Source organism: Planococcus citri, chromosome 4 (genome assembly GCF_950023065.1).
Source record: "Planococcus citri chromosome 4, ihPlaCitr1.1, whole genome shotgun sequence".
Lineage (NCBI taxonomy): Eukaryota > Metazoa > Arthropoda > Insecta > Hemiptera > Pseudococcidae > Planococcus > Planococcus citri.
This window is the reverse complement of record NC_088680.1, coordinates 36,300,351-36,326,804: the sequence shown is the minus strand read 5'-3', so window position 1 is coordinate 36,326,804 and position 26,454 is coordinate 36,300,351. Positions and strand designations below refer to the sequence as shown.

The window sequence follows — 26,454 nt, the reverse complement described above, 5'->3', positions numbered from 1 at the left end:
ATTTTTTATTTTTTCAATCTTTTGAAATTATTTTATACTTATTCTCTTCTTTTGGAATTTTGATTTTTTTCAGTGTTTCTAATTCTTTCTGAAAGGGCCGGCAATAGAAAATTTTTCAAATAAAAGAATAAAGAAACCTATTAAAGAAAAAAAATGAAAGAAAAAGTGAATAAAATACAAAATTTTAGTTAAATTGAAAAAAATGCAAAAAAAGGTCTTAGTGCAATTTTTGGAATTTTTAAGAATAACATAAATGGTCAACTTCTCAAGAACATGCCAATCTGCTGTAATTAAATAATCCGGATATCTTCAACACTTGCCTAAAACAAGGCTATTTCCCTCAAGAATGGAAAAAAGCAATAATCGTTTTAATCCCAAAAAAAAAGTCCTGATCCAACTTCTCCTGCTAGCTATAGACCAATCAGCCTACTGACTTCACTTTTCAAATTATTAGAATCTATCATCTTGAAGTGCTTAATTGATCACACCAGCAGACACAAAATATTGCCACAGTTTCAGTTCAGCTTTCGAAAACATACAGCAACAACACACCAACTCCATCGTCTTTCCAAAATTATCCACCAAGGGTTTGAAAATAAACAGTACACCGCCACAGTGTTTCTTGACATTAAATAAGCTTACAACGCTGTATGGCATTCCAGTCTCCTACAAAAATTGCAGAATACTCAAGTACCTCGTTACTTATTTGATATTATCAAATCGTTCTTATCAGACCATTACTTCCAGATTCACATAAACGATTCACTTTCGGACCCTAAACCTATCTTCTGAGGTGTACCTCAAGGAGCTGTTCTAAGCCCTACACTTTTCAACATCTACTGCAACGACATCACAACTTCATCAAATGCTAAAATTCTTCAATTTGCAGATGATACCTGCTTATGCACCCAAAGTAATAATCTCTCCAGTGTAATTGACAAACTCGAACAAAGTATCAACACCACCAACTCCTGGCTAAAATCCTGAAAACTTGAACTCATTCCAAACAAATTGCTGCCACCCTGCCAGAAACCTTAATATTGAAAACACTACAATAGAATGGAGTGATGATGCCGTTTTAAAATGGAAAGCTGTTTATGAAAAAAAAAATCATTAAAAATGGAGATGTTTCCATCCATAATTGTTATTAGTTTTGAGAAAAAATTTTGGAACTATGAGAACTATGGATTATGTTTGTCCTTTCACCAAACAGGGGGAAAAAAACATCTCCAATTACATTTTTGGGTGAAATCATCTCCATTTTTGATATTTTTTTAGTGTGCGTAGCACACTATTGGTTTCGCTTTGAGAAATTGAAATTTCAATTACAATGAATGTTCTCTTAAGCTATCCAGCCGTTTTTTGTACCTATTGGACACCATTTGAGAATCATTAAGGCGGAGGGAATAGATTAATTTTCATTCAATTCGGATGGGTAATTGCTGAGTATTTGCAATTTTAGTTGATTATTTTAATGCATTAAATCCTAAAAAAGGGAAAAGGGGACTTGTAGAACACCTGCCGCTTATTGTACCCTGCTATACCCCCAGTCTATTCCATCACCAGCTGTGTTTCATTGTACCCTGTTACACCCCCGGTCTGTTAGCTGTAAATTCCAAGTGGGAGTGGTTTGGTGGGGCGTTTACCCAACAAATATATTCTTTTAATGCCCTAACTCACCATATGAACTCGAAGTCGAATGGATAGGGCATGTAGGTAGGAATAGGAAATTTAGGGACCCAGGTTCGAATCCCCGTGAGGTAAGTAGGTAGGAGACAGATTTTTCGTAGGAGAATTGGATAGGTAAATGCTTTGGAGTTACCTATGTAGTAAGTACATGATAATGGGGTAAAAATAATGCTGAAATTGAGTTATGAATTATGATATATTTGCTAACTAAAAATTCATTTCATTAATTTTTTGTCTACCTATAGCCTTAAGTATAGTAAGAATTACCATTGACATGAATAATTTTTAACTTTTTACTTATAATTTAAAAATTACTTCAAAATGAGTAATTAAACTAATTTTTGTACAATTGAAACATGTAATTTTTATTATCATGATTTAGTAAAAATTATTAAAACAAAATGATTTTTACTATTGGTACCTATAGCAAAATTTATTGAAATGATAATTTTTACTATACGATTACAGTAAAAATTATTGAATGGGATCTGGTACTTAATTGTGCTAAATACTAGTATTTAGTTAAATTTTTTTGTAAAAATTACCCATATTTTTTTGTGTAATTTAGAGGCAATGCAAATTCTTAACATATTTAATTTAGAATAAAAAGCAAGTTCTGAAAATTGGTTTGAAAATTTATAAATTTGAAGACAATAGAAATTCTAAAAAAAATAATATGAAAATTTGTATTTAGAGACTATGAGAATTCCAAAAATTGATTAAAAGTTCTGTAAGTTGCAGATAATGTGAACTTGAAAATTATATGAAATAAGTATTGTAATATTTATGAAGAAGATGAGAATTAATTCTGAAAAATTGGAGGCAATGTGAATTCCAAAAATTGAGTAAACGTTTTACAATTTGTGGACAATATGAACTTGAAAATTGAATTTGAAATTTTTTAATTTAAAGACAATAAGAATTCTGAAAAATTATTCAAAATTTGACTATTTAGAGGCAATGTGAATTCTAAAAATTGATTGCAAATTTCCTAACTCAGCAGCAATGCAAAATTCTGAAAATTTATTGAAAACTTCATGAAATTGTAGCGATAGGGAATTCGGGAAATTGATTTGAAATTTTGTAAATTTTAAAACAATGTAAACTATGAATAACAACTAGAAATTTTTAAATTTAGAAGCAATACAAGCTTATAAATTATTCTGAAATACCTATTGTAATTTGGAAAATATGAAAACACTGAAAAACAATTATTATTTTGAAGCAGTGAGAGTTTCAAAAATTCTCGTCACTGTGACATGGTTGATTCACTTATGCACTACCTAGATGTAATAACGGTTATAGCTGTAGAAAAGGCAGCTAGCTACGCACACTTTGCAGCTAAGCTTTGCTTAGCTGTCTAGTTTTTCTTTTTAATCGTCTTCAACTTTCTATTCTAAGTATGTAACTAAGTTGAAAGAGAGCGGAAAATTTGAATCGAATGAGTAATTTATGTCGAATTTTGTGTATTGATTTTTTACCTTTTATTATTGCATGATATGAACATTATTTTTTGCCATTTGACAATTTTTCACAACTTTTTGAATCAACTTTGATTTTTGCAAAAAATTGAAATTTGTTTTTTTTTTACTTTTGAACAATTCTTCCAATTTTTTAGGTTCCACACGTGAAAATTTTTCTTGGCGTTTTAAAAAGAATTCTACTGTATCTCCAACGAATCTTCCTTCTACTCCCATTTTATAAAAGAATTTCACCAAATTGAATCTCCGATTCAACCATCTTCGACCTATATTCTGAGACACGATTACCAATAAGATAGTCAATGGGGATAAAGAGTGGTTACAAAATACGAGATACGATTTTTTTTCTTCGGAAAATAAAATGCAATTTCCGTTAAAAGCAACAATTCTTCGTACATTCGAAGAAGAAAGAAAATAAGTAGAAATTGGCTTTAAAGAAATGAAAAAAAAAGTGTAAAATTCTCGCTAACGTCGATGGTCTGCGTATAGTGTAAATGTGTACTAGTAGTAGGTACCTACCTAAAACCTACAACAGTGAATCGATTCCATATCCGTATTTGCACCCTGCTAGGTGCTTACTGCAAGTTTTACTCTGAGCTGAAAATCAGCGAAATGAACGAAGAATGAAAAATAACCAGAAATTGGTTTAAGTATTCGCAAATCGTCGACGAATGTAGGTACGATCAAATAATGCGAGTTTCGTATTCCGCAATCTTTCCCTCTTCGGTATTCTCTCAGATGGATAATTTCTCGTAAACATGTATGGATTGTGGTTTTTTTAGTTGCCAAGTAGATGTGGAATGGAAGGCAACGTATCTGAAATTACAACTGGCAACTGGATCGATTCGAACTCAAATAGGTACTTTATACATATAGGTAGCCTACGTACTAGTTTAGAATGTCATAAAAAAGATACCTTTATTGCCGGTGAGCTATTATCAAGGGTGACATATACCTAATTACAAATGTAATGAAGTAATGCGAGTTGTTTCCGTTAATAGGGTTGCAAAATTTTCGAGATAAAACCAAATGAAACGTCGCCAGAAGCTGCGGCGTGGAGGTAAGAGTTTGAGTACGTTGAGGTCTGGTCACATGCCATGCTATAATGATGATAAGGAGAGGAGGTAGTATCGATGCAAAAAAAAAGTGAGTCTATACAACGTGACAATAGATAGATAAGATTATGATAAATCGTTATTTAAAAATAATATATTTTCGTATTGAAAAAAATAGGCTGAAAAAAATGAAGAAAAACACGACACGAAAACGAGTACATACTTACACAAAAAATTTCATAATCTTATACAATTTGAACGAAAAATTTAGAAAAGAAATACATTTTATGTAAAAAAATTAAGTCGAGTTAAGCGTCATCGTCTTTATTGTTTCGTAAAGATAGTGTGGCAGGATCTCGTTTAGATTCCGGAATCACTTCCATATGAGATGGTTTGAAGATCAGTCTGTATGGTACAGCTGTAATTAGGGTACCGAGAATGGGACCTACCCAATAGATCTGCAATATTGAAGGAGAAAATTTAGTATTAGTGATGTTGATGAGCCAGGGAACATGTCTGAAAAATGTAATTTACCCAGTGATATTCCCATAGACCGTTGTATAAAGCTGGTCCAAAACTTCTGGCTGGGTTCAAACTGCAACTACTGTATAAGCCCTGGAAAATTTGATCAAAAGATGAATTAATGATGAATATGGGTAGGTTAGAGGTACTAAAATAAGAATAAATGACTTACGGTGGGTATTACGATAGCAACCATTACAACGGCGAATTTGACAGGCATCGAGTCATGAAGATGTTTGTTACGTGAATCCCAAGCACTGCACACAGCCCAGATCAAAATACCAGTACCCCATACTTCGGCGAACACCGTTTGCCAAACGGTGAATTGAGGGTTGTACGCATTAACACATCTGTCGCAGTAAAATGTGAAATTATAACTTGTAATTGTTTGGCTGGCGATTTGTGATGCTTCAGGTGTCAGAATACCCTGTGGAAGGAGGATACAAATGGATTAAGTTCAACGTTTTTGTATTGTGAGATGGGATATTGGGATGAGAAAACAGCTGAGCATTTTGTGGTACAAGTGAGTAAAGATATTTATTTCAGATCAACAACTTGAGGCTAAAACAGAACCATGCTGTTTTTTTAATCAAATCATGAGGATGGAAAATTTAACTTTTTCAAGTTCCTATATGATTCAAATTATCCGTCTTTATCATATTATGGGTTTTCTCTTCCAAAGGAAATAATAAGTGAGATTTTCTATCATTGCACTGGTGAAAAATGCCATATAAGTAATTCGTTCAAGAATAAGCAACTAAGAAGGTATTGTATTCCCACTGGAAGAAAAATGTTTGTGCTAGACGAAGTAACATCGAAAGAGCATGAGAAAATTCCTCACCAGTCAAAATCTCAGGTTCTGAAATTCATTTTTGAATGTTTTGGAAAATTTTAAAAACCAAATTTGGGTAAAAAAATTCAAAAAAAATCTAAATTTGAAGAAGAATCTTTGAAATTTTCTGTTTAGGTAGAAAAACCCTATTCTTTAGCTTCTTCACACTTCCAATCGATTGAAAACAGTTCAACGGTTCCAAGCCATTTTCAGTTTGGAATCCTCCATCTATTTTTTTTTTTTTTAGAAAATCCAGGTTTTTAAAAAAAGGCCATAAAATTTTTCCAAATGACTACCCATAAACGCAATTAAAACCTATTTACTTGATTACAAACAACTTTTCAAATATCGTTTTCAAAAAAAAAAAAATACTGTACCTACTTGTATTTTAAATTTTGACAAACTTAGTTGACTTTAAGTGTTTTTTAGATGCTCTGGAGCCCCCAGTCATGTTTTATTTCTCGAAGAATGCACTAAAATTTGTGTAAATAAATAGGTAGTCTACTATCGCTTATTCCTTTTTGACTGAAAATGTCGAAAACCGCTGTAACGAAATTCTAGATTTTTTGAATAAAACAATACCTAGCTTACATTATGCACATTGAGGTGAATCGCGAAAAAATGTCAGAGTGATCAAATTTAGTGACGAATTACTTATTTCATTTTGAGTTGTAAGTCAGCCAGAAAATTTGTTAGCTCTGGAGGTGGGAGGTGCCCATGGAGGGAAGTTGAGTCCTCAAACGGAGGAAAATTCTGGAAAAATCGTGCTTTTTTGTTCCAGCTCCTACCCAACCTTTTTTGAGAAAAACTGTTCACAAAATTCAAACCCACTGGGCACTTACAGTTTTACTCAGCGATTGAAAAATTAAAAATCACTTATTCAAACGTAATTCGTGTTTTGAGAATATTTTCCTCTCTAATATTTCCTAATTATGACTAAACATCGAAAGATTTATGTGTAGGTATGTATGTAGTTTCTGAAACTCGGGAAATGCTTTAGAATGCAATGGTGCCAATTTTTAAATCATTATGGCCGATTTCAAAAAACCAAAAAAATTTGATGAGTTTTGGGCCGTCTTCTTGATTTTTTGGAATTCGCAATAATGATCAAAAAATTGGCACCATCTGTTTCTCAAAATATTTTCCCAATTTCGAAAACTATATTTTTCGATGTTTTACTAAAATTGCTGCGAAATATTTGAGCAGAAAATAACACGAATTCACCTCGAAATGAGCGACTTTCAAATCTTCAATATTTCTTAGTAGAAACCTTGATTGTGGCTTTAGATTTTGATGGCAATGACCTTGGTTGACGAAGAAACCCACCTAACCTTTTTTTTTTTGAAACCGGACCATTTTTTTCTTGAGCTGGCTGGGTGGCTGGAGGAAACCATCAGGATTTTTTCGAAAATGTTCCCTCTGGAGGACCCATATTTCCCTCCAAGGGCACCTCCGGAGCTATAATTTTTTCTATGTAGCTGACTTCAAACATTTTATGAAGTTTTTTAAATTTGGGGACAGAGACATTTCACCTATTTTACCTGGAAATACCCCTCAAAAAATTGCAAAGCCAGGTCTTCGATCAAGTTCAACGAAATTTTGTGACCTGGAGTACCTAAGGTTTGTTCAGAATTGAATAAATTGATTTAAAATAAGACGAATTTCTCGTTTTTTTGGTTCCAGTATCTTTAAAAGGCTGAAGAGGTATCTAATACTTATGTCAGTGCTGTGAAACCAGTACATTTTGTATGAGTATAGTTTAAGGTATAAAAATATAATAAAGAAAGAACTTACCCTCGTCAAAGCGTATCCGAACAATGATCCTAAACATTGTGCTACTGAGTAAAGCAGAGCCACGTAGAAAGACATTTTTCCAAGTATCACCGACGTTAGAGATAAACATGGATTGATATGAGATCCACTGATATGACCAAATAACTGTAATGTGAAAAAAAAAATTGAAATGAATATTTCAAAATAATCTCAAGTAAGGTAAAACCGCCCTGTTGTGAGCACTCGAGCTAGTTGTAAGTACATATTTATTTTTTAGCCAATTTCAAGTCTCTGAAAAGTAAATTGACAGCTTTGATTTCGCAGCTCGAATGTGGAATCAATATTGTCATTTTTTTCATTTTTTAGATTTACAATTGACCAAGAAAAATTGAACAATTTACAATAGGCCTACTCATAATATTGTATTGGGGATTTTTACCGTAATAGAAGTTCCGACAGCGAATGAGAAACCTATCGCAATAGTAAGATGATTTTGAGGTTTTCCAAACAGACCAGACTGAATTATAGCACATCCCAAATACACTGTGACAGCCGTCGCGAAAAATTCAGATAAAAATAGGTTCACCAGTCTCCATATTTTGCGTCGTCCTAGACCTTGAAAGTCCTCCAAGGTGAATGCGGTCTTGATAAAATCTGCAACATATCAGACAATTAATCTATATAGTACTACGTAACTACGAGTAAAATAGACTCATTCGGTGTAGCGAAAGTGGTATCTTCATTAACTCGTAAGGAGAAATTAACTCTATTAATTTGTAATCCGATACATCGGTCTATCGATTTCAGACTAGAAGTTTCTCTAATGACAAAAGTTGATGGCTAAAAGCTCTACTAATAAAGCTATGAACTTGAGATGTTGATTCAAGTTAAGTAATTGCTGTGTTTCATCTTTCTCCCCTTTCTTAGCTTTCAATGGACATCTTATTTAACTTTATAAAATGTTGGTATGTATTTTAATAGTGTTGACCAAATTACAAATATGTAATAGACAACGAAAAAAATACAAACAAATATAAATGAAGTTTGATGATGGGTAACAAAAAAAAAAATCACGTCTCATAATCTAACAAACTTTGAGAAAAAAAATAAGCTTCAAATAGGATGTACCCGAAAAAATAACATCGCACACGAAACACAATTTTTGAAAATAATTTGGTAGTTCCGTTTCCTTTGACTCCAGCTCCATGTGTTACTTATTCACAATTCAGCAAATAAAGCGAGGTTTTGTTACTCTTCAATACTACTTAATGAAAGAATATTCAAGTTTTCTGACTCGGGTTTTCGAACGTCGTGTTCTTTATCGAAAAATTAGATAATGTATGCAAATATTTCACCCAATATTGTTGACATTCTGTCAAAGATCAACTGATTGTAACGTGCCGCCTTTTATATGATGAATTTGGCCACACACGAGAGGTCATTTTTAATTTATTTTTATCAATCATAATCATCCGAATGGGAAGTGAAGTGAACTCAATTTGTATTTGGAATTCTCAAAAAAAAAAAAATGAACAAGAAGAAATTTAATCCTAAGTGGAACATTTTCGAAAGAACGTATTCTTTCTCCTGCAACTCGAAGGTTAGGCAAGCATACTTATTCACATTTGATAGGTTTTTTCGAATTTTCCTGGAAGTTGAATGGATGAGGGGAGGGGAGGGGAGGGGAGGTTTCATAAGAGCAATGCCTTGGTTTTAAAATGTGGAAATTCAAATTTTGATATTCTCTTAGTTCTTCTAGGTACCTCAGTTCGAAACTGAGGGCAGGATTGTCAATGAATGAAATACCCGAACTACAATAATTTCTCTGAAGATTTGGTCGAAATTAATCGCAAGATTATTTTCAATTTGTTTTTCTCGAATATTGATATCGAATTAGAAAGTCTAAAAATTGAATTTTCAGAGGTAGAGAGAGGTAGGGCCTGAAAGGGGCAATTTGTTTCCAGCTGAGATTTTCTGAGGGCTTGAGATGAATACTGAATAATTAAATATCAATCAAACGGGTCTAAAACTTTGAGAATTCCTTCGCAGAATGCTTACGATTCTTTCCACCAAAAACTGATAGTCGTTCTCGAATGATTCAATGCTGTAGAATGAATCGTTCGCGAACGAACATTTTTCATACCAAGATGGCTTTTTTATGGCTCGCGATTCCTGGTTGATTCACCAGACACTATTTTCTGAGCGAATCATTCGCGAACGAACGAGGCATTTCGTTGGAAAATTCGATTCAGTGAAAAGAATCGTTTGTGAATGAGGATTTTTCATACCAAGCTAGCTTTTTCATGGCTGAAGGAAATTGAGAAAAATGACCCACGATTTCTTTTTTCTGATAACAGTTTAGTTGAATTACAAATATAAGAAAGTTTTCATTTTCTGAACGAATCATTCGCGAACGAACGAGGTATTTCGTGAAAAAATAATTATATGAATAATTTTTCAAACAAAGTAATAATTATGCACAATGTTCAGGCATATTTTCGTCAAGGCAGTTTGATGATTCATTTTTTTTACGATTGAAGTACTTATGTATGTATTTAGAAAAGTGCGAATCGTTCAATTCGAGAATGAAAAATTTTTACGAATTAAATCGTCGAACAGAACAGCTCTTTTCTTTCATGTTAGATTATAATTCTAAGCAACGAGAACTTCACATCGCAATTCGTAAAGTGAAATGAAAATAGACTCAATCATTCGCGAACAATTCCGTTTCAATAAAATCATAGTAGGTAAGTGTCATTCATATAAAAATAGTGTAACATCGAACGGTCGATTTTTTCATTCTTCATCGAGCGATTGCGAAGCATAAAAAAATTCTTTTCAGTCGTTTTCGGCTTTATTATTTTGAAAATTTAATAAAATCTTCGGTATTCGATAAAGAAACGACGATTTCCATTTGTTTTCATCGTAGCGTGAAAATTCGCTGATTATTTCGCGAGCCATCCGATAATGGGCTATATTCGACATCACAGTTCTCGGTAATGTATTTCAAACGTTAATTGAACCGTTTTACTGCGTTCCAAAGATTCACTCTATAGAGGTAGTTTTTCTCGGTTACGAAATTATTTCAAAATAAAAAAAAAAAAAACTTAATTAAGATTCGCTGTGTTTCTTTTATAGTAGTTGACTCTTCTCTCTTTATTGCCTATAGCGAGAAAAAAATCTCTTTCTGGTTATCGTCGAATTTTTCTCTATAAATTAAACTCGAATTCTCCGTCCTGTTTTTTAACGCTACACACATTACATTCTCTTGTAAACCTCTTCAAAAAGCTTTATCGGTTACTACGAACATTATAAACGAAACTAACGGCAAGGTGGGGAGGTGGGGGAGACGTAGAAGTGAATTTCATACGATAACAACGACCACCAAAATGTGGCACATTTACACTCCAAGTGAAGTTTAAGAGTATAAAGTACATACAAAGCCGCAACGCAGCTCTCGGATCCAACTTTTATACACACTTTGAAAATAAACTACAATTCATAAATATAAGTATACCGTCAAAGGGAATAATTTTGAAAAATCTTAACGCGTACTTTAGGGTAAGAGTATTGTTCGCTATACACATTAGGTAGGTATTTATATTTACAATGCATTCGAATTCGAGTACAAAGTTTTTGCATCGTCGATTGAATCGAATTCGAATCGAATCAATCGAAGGTAACTAAACGCTACACATAGCATAACAAAGACAAAGAGCAAGAGATGGTATGGCACACGCTGACTTCGATTTCATTTCATCCGTCTCTCCATCAAAGTTTTTCCGCTTTTTCCCAAGAGAGGATGAGGTGGTAATTTTTACATTCATATGCGAGTGTGCGTGTTGCATACGAGAAAACAATGAAGGTACCTACCTAATGTTTAAAAATTCCGTTCACATAGATGATTAACAAGGTGTAACGGTTATTGAAAAGAAGTATTCGTTTTTATACCATCTCAGGAGTACGTAGATGGGCGGGTATGAGTGTATGTGTTCGTTTACTTCCTTCCCTCTTCATTTTTTTTTTCGCTGAAGACTTGTCTATCTTTTCGCGATTTCGATAATTTGCAACGAAGTTACGTCTGAAGTCGACTGTAAGTCTGCAGTCTTTAGAATTTGAATTCATTCGAACGCTTAAATTTTCAACGAAGCGATGAAGAATTTGAAACAAAAGGACTGGAAGAGCGGAATTCCTCAATTTCAATGTATTTGGTCTCCCTATGAGAAGAATTCGTTCTCGAATGAATCGCTTAAAAAATGAAAAATTTCTTGAATCAGCCTAATCTTTTTTAGTAATATGAAATCATAGTTCGCAAATGATTTTTTCACTGAATTGAGTCATTGGAGAGCAACTAAGGGTATGTAAGTTTTTTTTTCTATAAAGGATAGGGAACGATTCGAATCATGATTAAGATCAAAAATTCAGTGATTTGATTCGAATATTTTTTAAAGCTGTGTTCCATGATTCATTAAATTATGAACCATGAACGAAATTGCAGATTTTGCGTTGCAACATCAAAAGTAGATCGAAAGAGCAGACAAAAATTCATCAAAGTGCTAAAAAGCCTTTTTCGATTTTTGGTGAATTTTTGAAAATCAAATCAAGGCTAAAAATGAGGAGGGAAAATCAAAATCTTACCAAATTGACCTAGAAAGCTGAAATTTGAGGTAAGTATACCCTATTTTTGACCCGCCAAATCGATTGGAAGCTGTTTCAGAACGTTTAGAGTTGTTCTGGAGCCTCCAGCAGATTTTTGTATCTTGAAATTCCCACAAAATTTTATCTAATGGAGTTGGAAAGCCGAAATTCATTCTAAAAACTGATTTCAATACGCTATGAAGTCGACTGCAGGTAGATTTCAAGTCGTTTTGGAGTCGCCAGCAACCTTTTGAAAATTACTGGAGTCTCCAGTAGATTTCTGAAACTTGAAATTTCCACAAAATTTCATCAAATGGAGATGAAAAGCCGAAATTTACTCTGTACTCCAATTAACACTCTCTGAAGACGACTTCAGGTGAGTTCAAGTCATTTAAGAGGCTCCAGTGACTTTTGGAAAATTTTCCCTTTCGATTTTTTATGCCTAAAAATCTGGTTTTGCTCCCTCTACCCCCCCCCCCCTCCATTCCTATTTATTTCAGCTGGATGTACCAAGGTGTTTTACAGGTTATCAAAGTCATCAAAAATTCATTCTCTTGGCCAAAAATTGAACGATGTTTTATGAAAAATTTATCAAATATTTTTAAAATTGAATGATAATTTGTCGATAATGCAGAAATTATTATAAAAATTATTGCCGAATTGACCTCCCAGTTACTGTAGATTGTCATAAATTGGTGAAAAATTAGCATAATTGAGCAAAATTTTGCGAAAACTGCTTGAAAATTCATTGAAATATGTACTTTTAAAATTATTTAAATGACCTGAAAATTGGTGAAACATTGTGAAAATTTGAGCAAAATATCGCAAAAATGCTCAGTATGAAAAAAAATTGTGCAAAATTACATAAAATAGAACAATAATATAAATGTATTAGTATTGAATTCGTTATCATGAAAAAAATCAGATAGGTAGTAAGGAATAACAAAAACTGGAAAATCATTAAGTAGGTACTAGAAATAATTATGTAACTTGAGAGTAGCCAAAAATGTATAGAATTTCAGTGATAATAAGGTAGTGTAATGATCACTGAAAATGTGAAAAAAAAACCTGACGTGATTCAATTTTTCATTATTTTTTTCAGTGACCAGCACGAAAAGCTCTAAAAAAATCTGTCGTCAAAGTTGAATTTGGAACTTACGTCATTTCAAGAAAATTAAGGTCGCCCAAAAACGAAAATTTGATCATCCAAAAGTCATCAAAAGGTCATACTTTTTCATTTTTTTTTTTTTTTTTTTTTGATTAAGTACACACCTAGGATAGGCACTGAACATTATGTTTGGGTTTTGCTACATTTCACTCGAATTTTGAGATACATTATCAACTATGAACGATGTTTCAAGCAGTTGTGTTGCTAAATTCACATCAATTTCGCTACATTTTTCATAAATTTTTGATAATTTACAGATTTATGTTCATTTGACAGTTTTTATGATATTTTGTGTAATTTTTGCCAAAATTTATTCCGTTTTGATGATATTAATCGACTTTATCGGTTTCTGTGTTATTTTACTCAAATTTCAAAGTATTACATCATTCCCAACTAATTTTAGGATATTTTAACAAATTTTTGAGAAATGTTTGCAAAGTTTGCTCACTTGCAGTTGATTTTTTTTATTGATTTATAGTACCTAATTTTCAATAACTGATAAGTCAGTTTTGGTAATTCTGTGAACTTTTCTTCAATTTTCACAAATTTCTTGGCTATTTTGTGAACACATTATTTAGTTGATTTCCTGTAAATATACTATTTTTGCGCAATTTTACCTAAATAATATGTACCGTCAATTTTTTGGTAACATTCTTGTGATGTTTATAATACTTTTACGGTGTATTTTTCAGTCGTTCGCCGGTTCGGGAATGAGGTACTCGAAGAATCATTTTATTGTTATCGAAATCTCTTTATCAAACTTTATTTAAAATTTGAAAAGAGTGGACTTCATTTCAAAACCATACTGAAGAATTTTCCTTCAAACTTCGTTCAAGAATGAAATAGTAGAAATGAAGGGTTCCTTTCCAAGTCGGCCTAAGTCCATTTTTTTTGTTTCGAGAAAAACACAAATAAGTGTTTTTCTCGCCCTTCCGCTTCAATAATAAATGATGTGATTATATGGTTGTGAAGCTTGATCTTTCTGCTTTAAAGTACCGTATTGGTATTTTTTTAATTTTGCGTATTTTCACAGCGTTGCCAATTTAGCGATTTTCCCGCCATTCCTAGCGATTTTGAACATAGAAAACCGCCAAAAATTGTTGATCTAGCGGCTAGCGGGAAGTCTAGCGTTTTTGACTTCATGGCCACTTTTACCATTTTAATTCACAAATTCAGCATTTCAGCTAAAAAATATTGAATTTTTGAAAAAAAAAATCAATGAAATTCAATTTTTGTAAAAGCCATCCACTCAATTTCATCAATTCTTTGGTAATTTTTGAATGATTTCACTGTTTTTTAATTTTTAGTTATTTTTGAACAGTTTTAAAATTTCAACAAATTGAATCTTCATCAGTTTTGTATTTTTTACATGACTTGAGGTTTTAAAAAAATGATGAAAATCTAGCGGGAAGTCTAGCGATTTTGCTATAGGGAATTTAGCGGTTTTTAGCGGTTTTTTAGGATCAATCTGGCGGGATTTTTCAATATGGCATTGGCAACACTGTATTTTCAGCTCCAGAGCGCGTCAAACAGTCAGAAAAAGTGGACTTAGGCCCATTTGGAATTATCTGATGTTAAAAATTTCGAAAAAGAGCTGAAAAACGCGTTTTTTCAAAAAAAAATTCACGAATCATTAATTTAATACATTTCTGAAACAATTTCATTCGAAGCACCTTCAAATTTCGTCTCTCGAAAATCGTTGAAAAACTTGAAAAAAAAACCGGCACAACCGCACTTGTATACAAATTCTTAAAAAATGTATGATTTAGGCCACTTTGGAATAATCAGCTGTTTTTTCGAGCCGGCAAAACAGCGCTCCTGAGCGAAAAAAGTATCGCCAGGTGTTGGGACAAGGTGATAAAGGTGTTAACCGACCTGTACCAGCAGATGGCGCTGCTAACTCAAAAATGATAAAAATGGACTTAGGCCGACTTGGAAAGGAACCCTTCAAATACTAAAATACTAAATTCCATCGATATCACTTCGAATTCCGATCCAATTGATGAACACTGGAAAGGTCGCAGACCTTTGAAACAGCATCTATGTAGCATGCCAGAAAACAATGACTATATTTCGGCAGCTCGTTATCTTAATTATCATGTTAGAGCATTCACACAATACCGCGATTCGGTGATTCCTCTTACACTGAGTGGTCTTTTGAAACGTCAATCACGCCGTCGATAGGATTGTTTTCGAATAATCGATAATTTATTGATATTAATTACGAATAGCGGTTCGTAATTGGTCTTACGAGATCGAAGGTCAAACAATATGTGTACTCGTATACGTATCGAAAATAAACGTCAAATTGTTTTGTAAACATCTACTTACGCCCGGGTTTAGGCTTGATAAGAGAAAAATGCTCGGAAACGCGCCAAACATAAATTTTTAACATGCCCAAGTCAAAGCACCAAGTCGTATAAAAACACGTATCGTTGAAAAAAACTTACATTTTTTTATTTAACGCTTTACACAGTTGTTCGCAAGTAGCCAGTATATCCAGCTCGATCAAATGTACTTATACCAAAATTAGTCTCACCTCGTGAATTATTAAAGAGGTTAATCGGAAATTTAAAATTTAAAATGCATGCGTGTTGCGTGTATCGATTATGCATTACTCATCGTCATCGCGGTGATATAATTTTATTACCGAATGTTAGCAGACTTATTCCGAGTCGAATCGAAGGTGCAAAGTACCTGCGAATTTGCCATAAAATTTCACTACTCTCGTTATCGCGGTTTTGTTCATTCCTTCACCTACCGAATGAACCGGTTCCGTTTTTATTTATGTATTATTATGAGTTTTTCTTAATTACCTACCTATATAGTTACGTATAGAAATACCTTATCTTGTAGTGAGTTTCGGCTTATATGGTAAAGCGTAAAGGTTAGAATTTTGAATCTATACTCGATAATGAACTGTAACAAACGAACATCATGTTCATGATGTACCTACTAATAATTCTAATTATCGGAAAATAATAAATGCATCCTGTAATTCGATCTATTTTCGGGTTTCTTTATCTTTTCATTCATTTTTTTTTTTTTTTTTTTAATAGGTAATTATGAATGGAATATGGACATAAATTTAAATCTTGGCTTAGGTCTAGACTCTTTGGTACCTACATAGGTATTGCGGATTTTGATCAAATTCACAAGAGTGGTACTTTTTGAGTTGGAAAGTCACCAGAAAAAATTTGGGCCTTCGAGACAGAAGGGGTGGAGCCAGGGGGTCTCAAAGTAGGGCAATTTCCTAAAAAAAACTGTGTTTTTTGACCTGGACGACTCTACAAGTGTGGGGTAAAATTTCAGAAACGGCTCTAAGAAGGTGTGATTTGAATTTTTACATCTCTTGAACCATTGTCGACTCGATTCAAGCCTCGAGGGTACTTTTGGCGTTCAAAAGTCGGCTAATTGATAAATTTGAGATTTTCTATATTTAAAAAACAAAAAATGGTTCGTGCGCTACCGCCCAAATATTTTTAATGAGAGTGTTGGTAAATTCTATTGAAAAAATTGTCGAAAATTTTCTATCGCAGGGCTGCCAACATTTTTGAAAATTTCTCCGAGGTACTGATCTTACTATTCAAAAATTGTTAGAATATCTGTAGCCAAGTGTACAACTTGGAAGAAAATTTTCCATCGATGAGATTGCTCAAACAAAATTCATTTTCTCAAGAAGGTTTCCCGACTAGCAGAGACATCTCTGAGTCGAATGAAGAGTAATTAAACACATGTCCAAAAATTCCAAGAGCCCAAATTCAAGGAGCTGAATTCATTCAATATTTCACTAATTTTTTTATTTTCGAGTTCGTTTATTTTTTATGAAAAAAATTGAATTTTGATCGAGTTGAGGTAGAGAGCTGAAATTCGTTCCATCATTGAATCTTGTATGTATTTTAAACCTATTGAATCGATAGGTAGTGTTTCAAGCAATTATAGTGCCTTCTACATATTTTTGAGTTTTTCAGTTCATGAAGAGAGATTCTGGATAATTGTGTCGAGTTTAAAATAATTCAAGGAGTTTTGAACATGATTAATTAACGTTTGAGGGTGTTGAATTTCATCGCAGCCATTTTCAAACTGGAAATCCAGAGATTTACTTTAGGTTCCAAAATGACTGCTCAATACCACCACCGATTGCTTCAATAAGTCGAAAATATACCTATAGTATGAAGCCGATTTCAGCTTTCGTGCCTCATTTCGATCGAATAGTTACCTAGTAATAAAAAATGGACAAATTTGAATTTTTTTAAAAATTAGCCAAAAATTGAGTTAATGGAATTCAGTTTTTTAAAATTTGGTTGACGATGTACTTTCGGATATTTTTCAATTTCTGCTTCAACTAGTGAAAAATTAATTTTTAAATCGAAGCTGGTCCGCTAAACGTGTGGAGTTATTTCAATCATATCATCAAGAGTTGTTCAAAGGAAAATTTAAAAGTATAACTTAATGCATTAAAGCAATCAATACCTATAAGCTAAAGGCAAAAAACTCTCTTGCAATCAGTGAATAGCCGGTGGCTTATTTAAGTAAGTTCATTGAATTTGATTTGATGAACATACTTATAATAGGTTCCTATTTTCATTTAAAATGTAGAAAATGTCTCTGTTTTCATTTTCAGACATTTTACTTTCAGCTTGTGTAGGTAGGTAGGTAGGTATAATCAATGAGAACTGTCTTAATGTTGGGGGAAAAGGGCACCTTTGCCTACATTTTTTTTCGTGGTTGAACGAAAATTACAATTTCGCAACGAAAAAAAATTATTTTTGTGATACCTGATTTTTGTAATGTTGAAAATGATGAAACTTCTCTCTTCGCCTCCACTCTCCAAAAAAATCAACAAAATTTGAGCTTTCCAATTTCAAAATTGAACCTTGAAGAAGGTCACTCTCCACAAATGGGTATTTTCATGGATTACGATTCCTCTCTTTCATTTTCTTTCATGATAGATTTTTAAAAAACAACAACAACAATTTCCCACCACAAACAAACAATAAGATTTAAACTTTTATTCTTTGTTCAAAATATCTCAAAAACAAAGCCTTCTAGTAAAAAATCGTTCTTAGCTTAGTTTCGTGGGTGAGTGTAAAATTCTATGGTCTATAATTTTATGTCCCTTTGTTTTTTATTTCGTTCAACCCTGAATTACAAATTTTCGAAATTCAAATTTTTTGATTCGGAATTTTTGATTTAAAAAAATATTAGAAAGACCTGAAGTCATTCGGAAAAAAATGGAGAGGAACAAAATTACTCAGCAATAAATTTCTCGTTTGTGGAGCATTAATTTTCGTGTACATAATCACACATCCATACGAGTAAGTTATTAAAAAAAACTGAAAAAAGTAATAAAAACCTAAAAAACAGAAAAATTGAAAGAAATTGATAGTTTTTTTATTTTTTGAAAATCGTGGAAGAAGAAAATTCATGCTCATTATTACAATTCAACATTTTCTTTTTAAAAAATAGACTTACAGTACTTACGTATGTGTAACGTAACACAATTTTCCTTAAATAACGTTTTGGCAAAATAACGTCAAACACTAAACCAGGTTCGCTTTTTGATTTTTTTTTTTTTGCGTAAACGTTCTGATATTTGAATAAATGAGACGTATAATTAAAAATATGAATAATTTTAAAATAGAATAAAACACAAAATGCAATCCCCTTAAATGTAGAGTTATGCGTCATAATATACATATAACTATAGGTACCCTTCTGTACACTTCTCTTTTTTTGCTTCCCTTTCCCTTCCTTTTACGATGACGAATGCTAGATTAATTGGATACTTTTCTTGCAAAGTGTACTATGTTGTACGTATGTATGTACTTATTTACATGTGTACGTTTTGTAATTTTTTTCAACCAGGCATTATTATTATTAATGACTTTTTAACTTCGAGTACGAGTATATTGCAAATATATACGTGGGAAAGTTTTTGAAAAAAAAAGGCACCTCAAATAGGTACCTACCCAATTCTAAAAAAAAAATCATCCCTGGTCCATCGTATCAATAAGCCCAAAAATAGGTGCCGGAGAGGGGAGTAGGGTATCTCATAAACACGTCCCTCGTTGGCGTTGAAAAAAAAATCGAACCGTTTAATTCCTCGTCCGCGTTGGTAATTACGCAACCGCGACGGCGGTGACAGCTATGATTTTAATTAGACGGCGATATACGAACGAGTCGACTTTCTTTACGAATTCCATTCGCCTAATTACGATTAATCAGATGCAAATAAAGAATAAGGAAAAGAAAGGAAAAATGCCATCATTAAATACGTATAATAAGACTTAATTGTTATACCGAAGAGACGACGCGGACGATTTATCTTACGCGAATACACGTAGGACGATAGATAAAGGAGAGGTGGGAAGGAGCGGGTATCAACGATTATATGCATTTTTTTGCGGTAAATCGTCATAATTGTAAGTACGAAGTCGTTGAAAATACCGACAAAAAGAAACTCGATTAAATAATACAAATACGTTCGTGGGGTATTAAATGTTCGAAACGTGTACGTATGATTTACTCGTAGATTGGAACTTCCTTCGTCGCCTCCCTTTTTGTGATCGTATCTTTTAAGTTACCGAATTGAAGTCATTATACTTGTATCATATATACGAGTACTTGAACTTGTACATATATGATACGTACGAGTATACCTGCTCATGGTGTAAATTTTTTTTTTTCATTTTCTATATTTGTACTGTCAAAGTCGAAAGCCCATGTACCTATCACGATATACCTATCGAAATATAGGTATTCTCGTATATTTTATATACTTTGATATCAAACTCTTGAAAGGGAGCTTTAATTTACACGTACATCGGCTGTTGAAAAAAATCTTGTATACACAATACGAGTCATTAAATGTGATAAAAAAATCATAAAATTATAAAAGTATCACGAGTGTGCAATTTCTCTCCGGTAGCCGGTTGATTTTTGTTAATACTTTATTTGAAATTCGATAAAACACGTTTGTAAAAAAAAAAAAAACAAAAGTAGGTTTTTTTGTCACCAGGTGTTCAAAAGTCGAAACAGCTCGTTTCAAGTTTGTCGTGTATTGTTTTCTTTCGGATGAAAAATATTCCACTTTGGAAAAGTTACTGGTTTCGTTCTGTAGAGTTCGATGAATCGAATCGAATCGAAAAGAATTTCAAACGAAAACGTGATGTTGTAGTTTGATGTGGAACTTTGGCGTCAGAAATTAGATATGTTTTTATTACTTTTGAAGATGTGATAAATATTTTTTCTAAGAATAAAAACAGAGGTTGCTGCAATTGAAAGAAAAAGGAATATGGATTTTGAAAATTTTTCGATTTGCTACTAGATATCTACCGACTCAAGCTCTTGTCATCAAAGGTCGAGTACAACACTGATCCGTTATCTTCCTTCCCCCTTCCTTCGAGTACTTGTCAGGATTTCAAGTGCTGTATTCAGTTTTGGAATTTTGGAGTCAATTTTTGAAAATTTTGGTAAAATTTGGTCCATGTAGAATATCAACATTTTATAATTTTTTGAGTAGGTATTTTAGAGAAAGTTTGAAAACAACTCAAATCATGATGTTGCTTTTGTTGATATTTAGTTTGAGTCTGTTTGCTGTAAACCATGGTTGTTAGAGTAAAAATTGAGCGTATCTGTAACTGTGGCTGTGATTTGAGAATCCAGCTGGATGAGTATCAGTTTCTTGTGTCTTCTCCAGTGTATTATATCAAATCCTCTATTGTGACTATGGTAGTGGGAAAATCGATTAAATACAGTATCAAGAATAAAAGACCCAACAAACTGTTCCCTACCTATTACGTGTACTTAGCTTCTTAATTTTGATCAGTTAAACTTTCATTTTATCTCTACATTTTTCGAATCAAGAGCAACTAAGTAGGTATAATTAATGGAATATTAACTGCGATTAACCAATCGATAATAAATTTTTATCGAAGAAGACGCTATGTTTTCGTTTGAAAAAAATCAAAACAAAATAACTAACCTGTACATAGTTATTCGATTTAGTGTAATTGTATTCGCTCTAATTAGGGAATTAGTGATTTTGAATGAAAGTATATCTTGTAAAAAAATAACATGATGCAAAAATTAGAAAAACTTGAGAATTTTTTTGGCAATGAGGAAGTGTACTGAACTGATGAGTTCAATTCTGAGGGAAGACAATTCTGAATGGTTTGTCCTCGATTTTTTTTTCGTTCATGTTTCAAGTGCAAAGCTGAACCACTAAGGGTACTGCTGTTCCCCTCCTTCGTCTCATTTAATTTGAAAAAATTAATTTCTAATGGAGCTCTTGCAGATGGTAAATTGTTGGAAAAAATGTTTACTTTTTGAAAGATAATTAGGTAGATAAGGCATTGGGGGGGAGGAGGGATAAATATTGACAGCAAATGGAAAAATGACGCTGATTTTCAGTTTGACATTCTCTCCAGCCATTCTCTCCATATTTCAACTTAGGATCGTCTATACTTAACATAATGATTTTATACTGAGAATTTCAGGCTCGAAAATTCCTCAAAAAAAATTACCAATCATGTTATTCAATTACCTACACGTGCTTTTATGCTCGAATAATTCTTCAATTTTTATTCGCAGGTGATGGATTAGAATAAAAAGCAGAAAAAGAAGAGAAAAATTACCATGCATGGGAAACTCTTTCAATATGATATTAGAAAATCGTAAGTGTATAGAATTTTTATTTACTATTGTGACTAGAAAACATAATAAGGTAATCGTATCTCACAGTGGGATTGATGTTCCCGAACAAATTTATTATAGAGATAACTACATAATAATTTAGATAATACTTGACTTACTGTTTCTTAAAGTCATAAATGTCATGGATGAATTTCCGAAAATAGGTATAAAATTGTCAACAGAGGCTAAAAAGCAAATAGTGCCTGCCTAAAAACTTGCAATTCACGAAGGTGTTTGTCTACAGCAATGTAATCTCTGACTACCTCTCCAAATAATTTTGTACGTTCAATTTACTTTTTTTCCTAGCTTTAAATAGGTTATCTGTTATCAGAGTTGTTATCTAATTATGGCACAGCTTCCCGGAAGCCAAGAACTTACCTTGGTACTTGATGAAAGTAAAATTACCTGCGCTAATGGATAATTCTTCTATCTACTATTTTTTTAAATTTCAAAATGCATATTAAGGGTGGTAATGACTCGTTAAATACTTACTTAAATTCGAACACTTTAAAACAAAACGACTCGTTAGGTATAAGCCTGCTCCCTTTCCTCCTGATTTCAAATTTTGGAATTTTAAAATCATTTTAGGATTTCCAGCCAGATTTTGATGGCTTCCTCGGTTTGACGATTTGTGAATTTATCCAGAATGACTTGTAATACAATTATTAAGTTGTTTCATTTTAGAGTTGTTTAGTCGACTGATTTATCGTTTAAGAAAAAACAGCCGGTTAAGGAATTTAAAAGCGTATATTTTTCTCAAGCTAGTCTTGAAGTGAAGTACAGATTCAGAAAGGCTGTTTTGTGGAGGCACGCGGTGTCCCAAAGTGTCCCTAAAGGAAATTTCAAAAATATAGAAAAATTGTCATAACTGGAAAAAAAAATGAAAGAGTTTGAAGGAAAAAGTGAAATTTGAACCAAAAAAAAGAAGCTTTTGAGCAATTTTGTGATTACAGGGCTTTTGTTTGGTGAACTATGAACTGAAAAGAGGACTTTTTAGGCAGGCAAGGCAAAAATCAATGCTTCTTAGATGGTTTTGGCAAAAATTACGACCACTTGACTGTTAAATAAAAAAAACTACTTCTTGATAATTTTGACGAAAAAACATTACAACTTTTCGTAAATTCGCCAAAAAGTGATACTCTGTGACAATTTTGACTAAAAACGGTAATTTTTTGACAATTTTGGCAAATAGCAGATTTTTTGAGCAATCTTGACGAGAACAAGACTGTTTGACAGTTTTGGCAAAAATTTGCCTTTTTCGACAATTTGACCAACATGGACACTTTTTGACATTTTTTCCCTCAATAATTGACACCTTTTGACTTGGGCAAATTTGCAACAAGTAAACATAGTAATGTTGAAAGCAATATTGGCAACAAAAAAAACGAGACTTTTGTTTGGCAATTTTGGAACAAACAGAGGACTTTTTAAACAGATAAGACAAAAATCAGTTCTTTCAGGATGTTTGGGGTGAGGAAGGGGGTACAAAAATTTATGGACTAGAAAATTTCAAAAATTGGTGTGCCCACTACAAAAAGTGGGAAAAAAAGGTTAGGGGATAATTTTAATCATTTCGAATAAAAAAACAATTGTCAACAAAAAAAAAATTTCAATCCCAATTCTTTTTGTAATGCATATTTTCAACAGAAAAAAAGCTCTGCAAAACGTGAATCCACTTCATAGAGGTTGAGCGTCACCCATGAGGGGGAGGGGGGTGAGATCTTTTCAAAAATAGGGATTTCGCGTTATTCAAAAAAAAATGTACCAGGAAAATGGTCATTAGAAAAATTGCTCTATACATACGAAATTTTGCAAAAGAAAAGTTCTGAATTTGTTTTCTTGTACCACGAATTATTGGAATGAATTATTAAGCAGTTAAATGTCCTTGAATGTTGAAAATAATGAAGTTCAAAAATAAAAAATGTGATCAATTTTCCGAAAGTATCGGCCATAATATTTTTCAATTCGATCAATTGACTAGGTACGTTACAGTCTTCGTTACAAAATCCTTCGAAAAAAATCTGCTCTCAATAAAGAGAATCTGAAGTAGGTAGTTGAGTATCTTCAGTTCCTGTTCCCACGAGATTTTTTTTTTTTCAGTCATATACGAGTAAAGAGAGAAAGCCCAGAGAAAAGCTTGAAATTGCTACCGAAACTCATTAAGAAGGGAGATTAGCTCTATAATGAGCAATTTTTAGATTTTCAGTCGCCCAACTAATCACCATAAAGAAATTAGCCAACATGTGAAAGGAAGTTGATAAGTTCGTTATCTCTTGTCGTTCAACATTACTTTGTATCATAATGTGAACATATGTTCAAATCTCGATTAAAAATTTAAAAAAAAAATTTGTTCGTGACTATCTATTGAAAATGTAGGCCAATTTGAGGCTTACCTCGGCTTTCATTGGAGAAGATCACAAGGATCATTTTCTGTCAAAAGAGAGTTCAAAGAATAAGATGAAAATGAAGAAAAATCTAGCATTTCTGGCATTTGAGTTTTTAAAATCGAAGCTTCTTTTTTTATAATGAAGTATCTACTCAGAGTTCTACACAGTTTTTTCTTAATTTTACATCAAAATCATTATTGTAAGCGAATTTGACAGGATCCTTTTTATTGTGCAAAATTCCATTTTACCTATCAACTTTATGTGAAAAATGAAAAATGTTATCTTATTTTTAATTAGGAATCCTATTACAAGAATTCAACAAAGAGCGATGAAAATCTTCAAATATCTTTTGATTTTTACTTTGCTTCTGGAAATTGAACCCAATCTTCTTGTTGAAAAAAAAACACCATACACCATTTTTCAATCAGTTGTCACCTATCGAGTATTCTTTTGAATGAACTTACTGGTATTGAAAAAATGAACACGTTTACTAGTCGAGTTCAGGTACCTATCTGTATCTATGTTTAAGTGACAGTTATTTGAAAATCTAACCTGTACCTTCTCTTCTCCCCCATTCATCGTATGTCTGATTAAATACACGCAATATAGAACACTTTGTCGCATGTTATCTGACAGCAGATACGCAGACATATAGGTACGTTTACGTTATGGTAGTGGTACATATTAAACGTGTGCAAGTAGTGCGACAGTTGTTTGCATAATTCAGCGAAATATAAATCAGTTGTACTTACGAGTATTGGTACAAATACGAGTATCTATGGTATAGAGACAGTGTAACGACGGTGACACTTACCTTCGGTCTTTTCTTTAGTCATGTCTGCAAAATTTTCTACAACGATGCGATTTTTTGGCTCGGATTCATACGAGAAGTACACTCACGTGCTGCGAAACAACCGACGTTTGAAAATTGACGACTCAAAAAAAAATTGATAAAAATTGAAACACTATTAAATATTATAAAAGATGAATTGGATACGGCTGCTGCGGCAGTATGCCTCAGTAGTCGTCTTTTGAAGCCGGTTGCACGCGTTTTAATGAACACGATGTGATATGCCGACGAACTTAACGTAGGTACGAGCACCGTTGTATGTTAATTAAACGATATATCGCGCGTATGAGCCAGTCTATCTGTCTCACTCTCGTTCGGTAGCTCGGCTCATATTCAACATAATATTATACATAACGCGATGAAATGAAGTGAAATGAAATGAAAAAAAAAAACAAAACTCGCCGTTGTAACCTTCAAAAAGTGTAAAAACGTTTGAAAACTTGAAGTGCGCGCAAACGACGTGTAGGTAGGTAGGTAGGTAGCTAATAGGTATGCTCATTCATAATCATAAAGCTCGTTCGAATCGAGCTTATACTCTTTTTGTCTCTGTTCTTTCGACAGGTACATAGGTTAGCTGGTGTACTGTACATATACTGTATAGTGTTGTCATTGGTGTTCGATTAAACGATTGGTGTGATAAAAAGTTTAGATATGTAGTAGGTATTTGTTACCCACGTTACGTGAGCTCGGAAGTATAGGTATTTGGTACGAGTATTTACGCAGACTGATTTTAGCGCGTTTTAGCGTTTAGATGATTACTGAATTGACGTCGATTTCACGTAGGCTCGAAGTTACGTGCGGAATCTCAAGTCTAAATTTTAGGTAGCTAGTGTTTATCGAAATGCACGTGTGGATAATTGGATATAAATTGGATGCCATTTTTTCTATCTTCGAATTGCTCGAACCAAGTCTACGTAATTTTACTATAGGATGTCCTATTTACTTACTCTGACCGTTGTGAGATAATAGTTATTAAGTGCGAATTTGAAACGTCGCCAAAATTATGAAACGTCAATTTTAAGCGAATTTTTTCGTTTCGAAACGAACCACGTTTGGCTATTGTGAAAGAATTACGTTAGTTGGATTGCAAATGATGACTGAAGTGAAAACTTGTTCGGAAAAGGTATACTTATCTGTTTGGAAACATTCATTGGAGTATTTTAGCTTCAAAGGGGTCTAGTTGGCTTTGAATTCACGTTGTTTTCCAAAAATTGTGGTTTTTGATGGGTAAAGTGTAATTTGTGTTTGAGAAAAAAATCGAAATTGTGGAAAACTACTCGAAAATTAAGAAAAATGAAATGAAACACATTAGTCTGGCATATGAAAATAGGAATAATTTCACCCCCCCCCCCCCTCAGCTGA

General features: G+C 32.9%; 1 protein-coding gene and 1 long non-coding RNA gene across 3 annotated transcripts in view; one reads left to right on the top strand and one right to left on the bottom strand.

Moving 5' to 3' along the window:
- LOC135844889 (uncharacterized) overlaps positions 1–21,833 on the top strand; it is a 90,053-nt gene extending 68,220 nt beyond the window's left edge. Inside the window, exon 3 of the long non-coding RNA XR_010558659.1 lies at positions 21,754–21,833. This is a non-coding gene — a long non-coding RNA (uncharacterized LOC135844889). The remainder of the gene's footprint in view (positions 1–21,753) is intronic.
- LOC135844883 (aquaporin-like) lies at positions 4,365–25,649 on the bottom strand. 2 transcript variants are annotated; one of them, XM_065363273.1, is made up of 6 exons: positions 25,057–25,649; positions 7,792–8,006; positions 7,374–7,517; positions 4,920–5,174; positions 4,760–4,840; positions 4,365–4,683 (listed from the first exon to the last, which is right to left on the bottom strand). In XM_065363273.1, exons 1-6 carry the CDS (start codon positions 25,076–25,078, stop codon positions 4,534–4,536), a joined length of 867 nt encoding a protein of 288 aa, XP_065219345.1. In that variant the 5' UTR covers positions 25,079–25,649; the 3' UTR covers positions 4,365–4,533. The 2 variants fall into 2 exon arrangements, with proteins under 2 accessions (XP_065219345.1, XP_065219344.1); XM_065363272.1 differs by lacking the exon at positions 25,057–25,649 and adding an exon at positions 21,975–22,119.
- Between the last annotated feature and the right edge of the window lie 805 nt (positions 25,650–26,454).

Bases quoted from the DNA above. Each gene is read 5' to 3' on its own strand.
- LOC135844883 (XM_065363272.1), bottom strand. From the start codon at position 21,999: ATGACATTTATGACTTTAAGAAACA. The intron at 8,007-21,974 runs GTAAGTCAAGTA...GATATGTTGCAG, and splicing joins ATTTATGACTTTAAGAAACA to ATTTTATCAAGACCGCATTC. The intron at 4,684-4,759 runs GTAAATTACATT...TCAATATTGCAG, and splicing joins GTCTATGGGAATATCACTGG to ATCTATTGGGTAGGTCCCAT.